At 37.1% G+C, this 10,385-nt stretch overlaps 1 protein-coding gene across 3 annotated transcripts; it reads left to right on the top strand.

Moving 5' to 3' along the window:
• Positions 1-327: 327 nt before the first annotated feature.
• angel2 (angel homolog 2 (Drosophila)) lies at positions 328-9,628 on the top strand. Of its 3 annotated transcripts, none has more exons than XM_067417899.1 (9): positions 328-479; positions 2,175-2,659; positions 2,752-2,969; positions 3,487-3,556; positions 4,058-4,479; positions 4,566-4,674; positions 8,263-8,302; positions 8,580-8,746; positions 9,069-9,628. In XM_067417899.1, the coding sequence occupies exons 2-9, from the start codon at positions 2,182-2,184 to the stop codon at positions 9,218-9,220; spliced, it is 1,656 nt and encodes a 551-aa protein (XP_067274000.1). In that variant the 5' UTR covers positions 328-479; positions 2,175-2,181; the 3' UTR covers positions 9,221-9,628. The 3 variants fall into 3 exon arrangements, with proteins under 3 accessions (XP_067274000.1, XP_067273999.1, XP_067273998.1); XM_067417898.1 differs by lacking the exon at positions 328-479 and adding an exon at positions 1,328-1,494; XM_067417897.1 differs by lacking the exon at positions 328-479 and adding an exon at positions 1,332-1,376.
• Positions 9,629-10,385: the final 757 nt, after the last annotated feature.

Genomic DNA, 10,385 nt, shown 5'->3' with positions numbered 1-10,385 from the left:
GCAAGCTTTAGAATGACCCAAGTTTATTCCAATTCTGAAAAGGCTATTTGTTTGAGTAGAAGAGTAAGAGTTTGACCCCGTTCTACAATGCAAGAGTGACCTCTTGTGGTTACAACGTTTGTTCACACAATACATCTATAAATCTATTGAACACATATTTGAATTATGTTGTAGGCCTACACCCTAATGATAGGTATAAATATTTTGTTTTGATTGGTTAAAATATATTTTACTTTTACTGTATGAGTCGCAAATTATTATCATAAATAAATACAATTGAGAAAAGGCCAAACGTGTGAGTGACTTGCAACTGAAAAGATTCGCACAAATGTTTTGTAACAGCACGAAATCATCTACGGTCAGAGAAGACAGACAGGGCAGACAACAGCCGGCAATTCTGCCCATTCCACCCCGGTACCAACAACAATCATTTAATATCTCATCGAGAGTTCTTCGCTGTGTTTAGCGCGGATTTTCAGGTAAGACAATCACGTTAACGCTTAACGTTAGATTTATCGATACAATGCACCGGTTAGTGAAACGCTATTTCAACTGTTAGTAGACGTTTACTTATATGCGATGCAAATTCTAATGAATAATCGACCGAAGAAGCCAGTTCTTTGCCCAGGGTTATCACCAGTATTCTCGGAAACAATCAGATGTCTACATTTACTGTATAACACATTTTCATGTGGAGGACCGACCGTTCTAGTATTTTGTCATATAATGCTTTCCGTCATGACTAGTCCGAGTCTGACTCCTTTCAACGAATCGATTCTTTCGATCAGTCCATTTGACTTAGTTCTGTTCCTGTTTGTTGCAGCATGATTCAGTTCTTTAATGCCCATAATGCAATACAATAGACTGTGTGCAATACTCATACTCAAATATAAATCACATTTAGATTAAAATCTATATAAGCTTTACACATTATATAAAATAAATTAATAATATATTAAATATATAAACTATATATTTATGTGTTTGTTCCGGTAGTGACCCAGCCAGAATTGGTAAAGTTCTCAACGACACAAGGATTCAATTATCAGAGAACACGTAGGCCTACGTTACTGATAAATTCAACAAAAATCACTTTAGATAAAAAAAGTAGATACATGTAAGATAATATCACCTCTCTTTCGTGTGTAAAGCTGTCATACAATAAAGACATAAACATTTTTCAGTGCGTTTTCGAGCCGTATCGGCGCACTCCATACAAACGTCGGCCTGTCGTCGACTCGGTTCTCATAGAAAAGATCCGACTCAGAAAAATGATTCATTCACGAATCGTATTCAGACATGGCTAGTGACGTCATATCCAAACGCCATCACATCTGTGTTTGTTGTGTTAGCACAGCAGTTGACGAGTTTTCAAGGTAGTTTTTATGTTTCTTATAGCTCAGATGGAGGTAAAAAGAGTCGTTTTACGATAAGAGGACGTTACATGCCTCGACACACTAATTCTAATTATGTCAGACCAGGAGTATCGCCAAAGTAAGTTCATATTTGGATTGTGAGTTTTGACTATGCTAATGATGACTATCAAAAGCAAAACTACGTGCTAATATTTTAATTATTATTAACAGTCTAAATTAAATAAATACATAAATATATAGAGCAATTATAAATATAGAATGTTTAGATAAATAAAAAGTGCATTATCGTAAATCAGGTCTATTTTATTTATTTGTACATACTTTTCATTCTGCTCATATTGATTCCAACATTTTATGGTGTGTGTGTGTGTATATATATATATATATATATATATATATATATATATATATATATATATATATATATATATATATATATATATATAAATTTATTGGTGTTTTTCATTATTTCATTTTACAGAAAATTGATGTATTCCATACCTTGTTTATTTATGCTTACATTTTATTATAACTTATTTCAATATTCTATGATGTATTTAATCATGTTATTATATAATTATTTATTTACTCCAGTCCTCTAAATCTCTCCTTATATAATAAGAAACACACTTACAATACAGTCCATAACAACTCTTAATAAAAAAAAGTTGGATTTATAATGATTCTACAATATTTCACGCAAATTAACTTCACATAGTGTTTCCATAGTAAAACCATGGTAAATATTTCTAAGAGTTTGTTCTGTGGTATAATATTAATTTTTTTTTCCTCTTGCAGTCATCCCATGTTTGGCCGTTACCTGAGCACAGTGGGCTTTCCACCAGCTCAGACTGTTTACAACCACTGGAGACACTGGTATCAGCCTGGTCATTTATGGTGGACACAACCACCTTACCTGCAGCATCCCTCTTCCTTTTTCAGCACGGTCAGACACCCCTCCAACAGGCCCCCGAGACCCCCGGATCCGTACAGCTGGAGCTCCTGGAGGCAAACTGGAATACTGTCACACCCTCAACCCAGACGTGGCCTTCACCTTTCCGCAGGTCTGATGGAACGCTCTGATAAGGAGCCACCCGCGAAGAGGAGGAAGAGTGCAGACGGGAGGCCAGTAGGGGAAAGATCTCAACGCTCACCTGAACGTTCACCTCCAAAAGGCAGCAGGAGTCTAACAGGAAGTCCTGAATGGCTACACAATGTAAGCAGCATTACATTGCCTCCTGGGAAATTTTCGTCAAGCCCAGAGAGGACTGCAGCCACACCAGGTGAAGGATTTAGATGCTAGTTTTAATTTATGTTGATGTATTGGTATGTAGTCGTGCATAAAAGCTAAATCCACAATCTTTTCCATTCACAGAGTTGAAGAGACACTGGGAGGATCTTTGTAATGTTGCATCTGCAAAAGAAGGGAAGCAAAAATGGCCATTTGATTTTTCTGTGATGTCCTATAATATCCTCTCGCAAGACCTGCTCTGTGATAACACGTACCTTTACAGACACTGTAATCCTCCCGTTCTGGACTGGCGGCATAGGTTTCCAAACATCATCAAAGAGCTAGAACAACACAGTGCTGATGTAAGTGAATTAATCACTTGTTGTATATTTTCCTTATTTCTCATCCCCGCGTACAATTACTGGATTCAACTTTCTGGCTTTTATACCAGCTTTATACCATACAGTGTTACCACTTACCTATCACACATCACTGTTAAAATGCCATTCACTGTCTGGCTTGAACTCTTTGACGGCATATTTGTTACATCAGAGTGTATGAACATTTATACAAAGCCGATAATCATTTTTATGTAATGACTGATAACAGTAAATGTCAGGTGTTCAAATTCTATACTATTTTCTCTAAATAAATTTAAATGAAAACACTAAAAACTAAAGTCAATTTTAAATGCAGCAGAACTTATGGTTTGTATGACAAATGTATGCATTCATTTTAAGATTTGCTGAAGATTACATTTAGCAGAGTTATTAAAAACTATGTTTGAGTTTCAGATGTCTAACAATGCTTTGTTTTCATATTCGGTGGGCAAAAATGGATGATTTTCTTCAAATATCTCTAAAAACTTTTTTTCTGTAGATAATGTGCCTGCAGGAGGTGCAAGAGGACCACTATCAGCAACAAATCAAACCCTCGCTAGAATCTTTAGGTACTTGGTTTACTTCCTTGATGTCTTTATGTATCTTTTGTTTTATGTATTTTGTCTATTTCAATAAATCTTAAAATGTTATTTATTCCTGTCTGGCTAAGCTGATTATAAAAATCAGCCAATATGCTGATTTGGTACTTGAGAAACATTTCTTATTATCAACACTGAAAATGGTTGTGGTGATTAATATTTTTGGTGGATTTTGAGATTTAAAAAAAATCGGGATTCTTTGATTAAAAGAAGATTAAAGCATTTATTTGATACGTTTTTTGTAACAATTCAAATGTGTTACCATTACTTACTTTAATGTATTTATGTTGCATAAAAGCATGTTTCTTTAAAAAAAAAAAATCTTACTAAACTCAACATTTTGATTGGTAGCATGTAAGTAATGGTTTTCACATTGATAATCTAGGATTACAAATCTTTGTAAAGGGGGGGGAATCACAGGCTTTAAAAATTGTTAATTTTTAATGCAACAATTCTCTGCCCTTTAAACAGGCTACCATTGTGAATACAAACGGAGAACGGGACTTAAGCCTGACGGATGTGCTGTGGTCTTCAAACGCGAGCGCTTCTCTTTGGTCTCCTGTCATCCTGTGGAGTATTTCCGCCGTGGCATCCCTCTCCTGGACCGTGATAACGTGGGCCTGATTGTGCTGCTGCGGCCGATTGACCCCCATAGCTCTCTAACCAATGTCTGTGTGGCCAACACACATTTGCTGTACAATCCTAGACGCGGGGACATTAAACTGGCGCAGCTGGCTATGCTGCTGGCAGAGATAAGCCGGGTGGCCCAGTTACCTGACAGCAGTGTTTGTCCTGTGCTGCTCTGTGGGGATTTTAACTCTGTTCCCTGGTCTCCCCTGTATCGCTTTATTAGGGACAGTAGACTGGACTATGATGGCATAACTATTGGGAAGGTAGAGAGTCTTGGGATGTTTCCTTGCTCTTTATTTTTTTAAACACATTTTTGGCTTCTTTTAAATTTTCTGACTTGATTTTGCAGGTGTCAGGACAGGAGGACAACCCTAGAGGGCAGCGTATTCTCACTGTGCCAATTTGGCCCAGAAATCTGGGCATCTCTCAGCAGTGCCAGTATGAAAGCCAAACAAAAGGTGACCGTTCAGCTTTTATTGCATATAATATACAAGACACTGGATACTAATTGCCAAGAACATTTGAAAACACATTTAACATTCTGTTCCACGGTGTATTTGAAATGTTATTTCTGATGATTACTGTATGTACCAATCGGAAGTTTGAGATCTCTTATGTTCACCATGGCTGCATTTATTTGATCAAAAATACAGTAAAAACAGTAATATTTTGAAAAAATACTATTTAAAGAAACTTAATGTTTTGAAGAAGAAAAAAATTGCCTCTTCTTATGAGGCAAAGCTGAATTTCCAGCAGCCTCAAAGTGTCACATGATCCTTCAGAAACATTTCTTCTTATTATAATTATTGTGTTGAGGATTGTGCTACATAATACTTTTGTGGAAACAGTGAAAAAAAAGTGAAGTTTAAAAGAACAGCATTTATTTGGAATATGAATCTTTTGTAACAATGTAAATGTCTTTATTGTCACTTTTGATTAATTTAATGCGTCCTTGCTGGATAAGAGTAACAATTTATTTTAATAAATAAAACAACTGACCCCATACTTTTGAACGGTAGTGTGATAAGCATTATGGGGGACATTTTTGCTGCTCTGCTATTAACAGTTACAGCAAATACCGTAGTCCCAAACAGTTATGTCATACATACAAATATATAATTGTTATAAGATTAGATAGAAAATATCCAACCAAGTGGCATGTGAAAATAAATTATGGTACCTTTTCTCAGAAAACAAAAACTTCAATTTTAGTCATTTTTACAGTGATTTTTTACTAGCTGGTGTTATTGTAAAATAATTTTTAATGAATGAATGATATACAGTCGTGCTTAAAAGTTTTATCTCAAAAGCTATGGTGGCTGACACAGGACAAAGATGTCGTCATCTGAGAAGGCAGAGTGTAGCTAGCGCTCTGTAGAGCAGTTTGTCCATGTAGGGCTACTGTAGAAACGTTTCCACCAAAATTACCCAGAACATTTTGTACCAGGAACTTTTTTACAGGAACTTTTCTCCCCCCCAGACCTGCAATTGTCTGCGTTTCCACCGCGATAAAGTTCCGTGAAGATTAGGCAAATTAGTCCGGTGATGTAGGTCTGCGCGCGACTGCTCCTCCAAGTCAGTGACAGACAGTCATTTTTGTGTGTACCGATTGAAAGATTAAGTGGACTGTTTCCATGAGACGTTATCTAAACCGATCGTGTTTACATGTGATGACTTTCAATCGCAATCATTTTGTCACATGCAGTTTGTCTGCCGCATCAAAAATGTCAACGCTGTTTTCTCCAGCAGCTGGAATGTGTTAATTGAAGCCATAGCAACTCTTAACAGCCACCAGGACTAATACAGTATTATATAATTAGCTATTTATTTGTTGTAAAGTGTAATAATCATTTCAGAAAAAAGAAAAAAAAATCTTCTGTCAGGCGCAGTTAAAGTAAAAACTGCCTGGGGCAATATACACTGTCATTATTCCAACATTATCTTCATAACTTACGAAATAAAAAGTTTACCCCTCAGAAAAATAAGCTTTCCTCTCTTGTCAACATGAGCGCGGCGCGCGCTGTCACGTCATGTAAGGACGCACACTTAAAAGTAATCGGTCAGGTCGTTTACATGGTGAAAAATATAGACTGTAAAAAAATGAATAACGTATGGAAGAGATTGAAGCTGTGCTGCTTTTGCTGGTTATGTATAGGTTTCCTAAGAGGTAATTAACAACGACAGAAAAGAGCACTAATATGCAGATTCAGCAGCATGCAGCATATTCAGAAAGCTTGTAAAGCTAGATTTAAAATGACAATGTATATTAATATCAGCTATTACGGACATTGCACGTGAGATGGCTGAGACGAACGCGCGCCATCAGACAGAGAGCAAGACTGATATTTACTGAACGTAGACCGAACCTCGCAAAAGACTTTTAAAAATGCCGGTTGAAATAAAATGCTGCGTGAGCTAAACCAATCAGCATGTTCAGCGCCCAAGTCCCGCTCTCGAAAGTTCCTGAACTTTGAAAAAGTACTACCTCGCGAGCAGGGCCGTTTGGAGGGGGAAATATTTACCCGGAAATTCATTTAGACCCTGGTTCCTGCGGTCAAAACACACCGAGTACCTCCCAAAGTTCCTGGTTCCTGGGTAAAGTTCCTGCGGTGGAAACGGGGCTATTGATGTCAACTTCACTGGGGAACTTCACATGGCTCATTCTAATAAAAACATTACGGTTGATTATGTAAGGGTTTATATACCACTAAAGCATGGTTATATACACTCACCTAAAGGATTATTAGGAACACCATACTAATACTGTGTTTGACCCCCTTTCGCCTTCAGAACTGCCTTAATTCTTCGTGGCATTAATTCAACAAAGTGCTGAAAGCATTCTTTAGAAATGTTGACCCATATTGATAGGATAGCATCTTGCAGTTGATGGAGATTTGTGGGATGCACATCCAGGGCATGGAGCTCCTGTTCCACCACATCCCAAAGATACTCTATTGGGTTGAGATCTGGTGACTGTGGGAGCCATTTTAGTACAGTGAACTCATTGTCATGTTCAAGAAACCAATTTGAAATTATTCGAGCTTTGTGACATGGTGCCTTATCCTGCTAGAAGAAGCCATCAGAGGATGGGTACATGGTGGTCATAAAGGGATGGACATGGTCAGATGCAATGCTCAGGTAGGCCGTGGCATTTAAACAATGCCCAATTGGCACTGAGGGGCCTAAAGTGTGCCAAGAAAACATCCCCCACACCATTACACCACCACCACCACCAGCCTGCACAGTGGTAACAAGACATGATGGATCCATGTTCTCATTCTGTTTACGCCAAATTCTGACTCTACCATCTGAATATGACCAAACAGAAATTGAGACTCATCAGACCAGACAACATTTTTCCAGTTTTTAACTGTCCAATTTTGGTGAGCTTGTGCAAATTGGAGCCTCTTTTTCCTATTTGTAGTGGAGATGAGTGGTATCCGGTGGGGTCTTCTGCTGTTGTAGCCCATCCGCCTCTGACCTCTAGCATCAACAAGGCATTTTTGCCAGCAGAACTGGCGCATACTACATGTTTTTCCCTTTTAAAAGAACCCTAGAAATGGTTGTGCGTGAATATCCCAGTAACTGAGCAGATTGTGAAATACTCAGACCGGCCCGGCACCAACAACCATGCCACGCTCGAAATTGCTTAAATCACCTTTATTTCCCATTCTGACATTCAGTTTGCAGTTCATGAGATTGTCTTGACCAGGACCACACCCCTAAATGCATTAAAGCAACTGCCATGTGTTTGATTAGCACTGCATTAATGAGAAATTGAACAGGTGTTCCTAATAATTCTTTAGATGAGTGTATATTATATTGCATTTCTGTTAATAGATCCTCATTAATATTACACACTGCACCTTTAAGTGTCCAAAAATTTTAGGGACCACTGTATGCACTTTGAAAGCAACTTTGACATTCATTCTTACTAAACATTACAGTGTAGTAAACATTGTACTAGCACAGTGCACAGTGTAGTAGCATTATGGGATATTTTTAAAGAGAAAACTGCTAACATTTAGTTTGAATTATTTTCACAGATTCAGATTTGACGGGTTTGGAGCAGACAGAACTGGATGGGTAAATAAAAACTCATTCACTCATGCCAGTCACATCAATAAAATTATTATAAACCCTTGCCCCTAGTTTCTGTAGCTCTTTTTTGTTACGTAACGGTCAACACTTTAAAACCAAGCTGACATGACAGTCTGTACTGTTCAGCAAATTTAAGGTGAAGAGATTTGACAGCTCAAAGTGGAGTGTGTTGTTGAAGTCCTGCGATGTGTCTTTTCTCAGAGTTGTCAAAGTAAATTTTTTAAACAGTAATCATTCTTCTCTCATGTGTTCTGTTTTGCAGTTTTACCAAGCCTAGCATAGAGCACGGTTTAAAGCTGACCTCTGCATACTCCCACTATCTTAAAGAGAGCGGTCAACCTGAGATCACCACATGCCACTCACGTACAGCCATCACTGTTGATTACATCTTCTACTCCGCAGCTCTGGGGGATGTGATGTCTCAAGAAGGTTTGACCATAACATTACTGTTCTCTTTCCTAGGAAATGCTCAATAATTGTTGTGTAATGTAATGTAACATTTTATTTCAAATATAAACTCAGAGGATTTATCACAATAGCTATTACGTTTACGGTCGTCACATGAACTTGTATTCGCGTTAAATATCCTCAAAGTAGAAGCTGATGCCACTAGACTATCAATGTAAATGTTACATCACTCCTGTAATCATGTGACCTGTGATGCTGCAGTTTGCTGCAGTGCAGTATATTCAACAGCAACATTTTTGCTACTGCTGGTTACCATGGCACTGTTTTTATCTCACTTACCCAGAATGCAGTGTGCCACCAGAGAAGGGTCTGCAGCTGCTGGGAAGGTTAGCCCTGGTGGGGAAAGATGAACTCCATGACGTTAACGGCCTTCCCAACCAGCATAACTCCTCTGACCACCTGCCACTTTTGACACGCTTCCGTCTACACCCTTGAGCTGATGCCTGACGGAACGAAAAGTGTTGGCGATTTTCATAAAGCCTTTAAATCATTTTGTGGCCAGAAGAGAAATGATCTAATGAACTCACAGTACAAAGTCAAAAAAGTTTTTTCACACCAACGAAGAAATGATTCATAGATTCTCTTAAGCAGAAGTGGAACTTGTCTAAATTTTCAGAATAGATACCTGATTTGCCCAGTTAAATAAAGTCACATTCATACTATACCCAATAAATTAGGGATGTTGTGAAATATGGCAGCTTTGACACTAAGCGAGTCATTTCATGAAGATGTTTATATTTATTTTATTTTCAAGGTTTTACAGAGTATCTCTCTTTCGGAACTCTGATAATTTTAAAGAAAATATTAAAAAAGAGGGAAAATAATAAATGATTTTATCTTCAAGCTGTTGAAGTATTTTTGTAGTATTATTGTATTGCTGTTCATTTGGCAAAAAAATATACAGAGGTGCAAAAAGGCAAATGAGTCGAGTACAGAGACGTTCTGAAATTCATGCAAAAAAAATTATATAATTATTGACAATATAATTTGTAATTCATTTATTGAGTTTGTATTTTTTTATATATAATACATTTCCTTTATGCAATTGGCAGATGCATTTATCCAAAGCGACTCGCATTGCATTCAAAATGCACATTTGATCAGTTTTTGCTTTCCCTGGGAATCGTACCATTATCTTGGTGTTGCTAATGCTTTGCTCTTCTATTTGAGTTACAGGAAGAGAAAATTCAAGCATTGTTCTGATGGTTCTTTTTTAATATTTTCAAATAGGATGCATTTGTGTGTTTTCATTTTAATTTTCGATATATTTTATTGTTTTTGTCATATTTTAGTCATCTTTTAAAAAATGTCTAGATCTACGTTTTTCTACATTTAACGTTTAGTTATTTTAGTATACATCAAGTTAAACTAAATGGAAATGAGAAATGTTGCTTTGGCAACTAGCTGAAATAAAGTAAGGTTTTTGTATTTTATTTTATTTCAGTTCATGTTTATTTTATTTAGTTAAGTTAACTATAATAACCCTGCTAATTAGAATTGTTTGTAAAAAAAATCTTGTATTTAGACTGGCACATTTCTCTGATTCTCTGTTTCCTCTGGCCCTTTTTCAAAAGCAGGACAAATGGTGTTAGGATTTGAG

The sequence above is a fragment of the Pseudorasbora parva genome, chromosome 15 (genome assembly GCF_024679245.1).
Source record: "Pseudorasbora parva isolate DD20220531a chromosome 15, ASM2467924v1, whole genome shotgun sequence".
NCBI classification, from domain to species: Eukaryota; Metazoa; Chordata; class Actinopteri; order Cypriniformes; family Gobionidae; genus Pseudorasbora; species Pseudorasbora parva.
Note: the sequence above shows the minus strand (reverse complement) of the source record. Positions and strands in the feature narration are given on the sequence as shown.

What these genes read in the sequence shown, in the direction of transcription:
- angel2 (XM_067417898.1), top strand. Translation starts at nt 1,445, where the DNA reads ATGCCTCGACACACTAATTCTAATTATGTCAGACCAGGAGTATCGCCA. An exon ending in AGACCAGGAGTATCGCCAAA is followed by an intron (nt 1,495 to 2,174) that starts GTAAGTTCATAT and finishes TTCCTCTTGCAG; the next exon opens with TCATCCCATGTTTGGCCGTT. An exon ending in GAGCAGACAGAACTGGATGG is followed by an intron (nt 8,303 to 8,579) that starts GTAAATAAAAAC and finishes TCTGTTTTGCAG; the next exon opens with TTTTACCAAGCCTAGCATAG.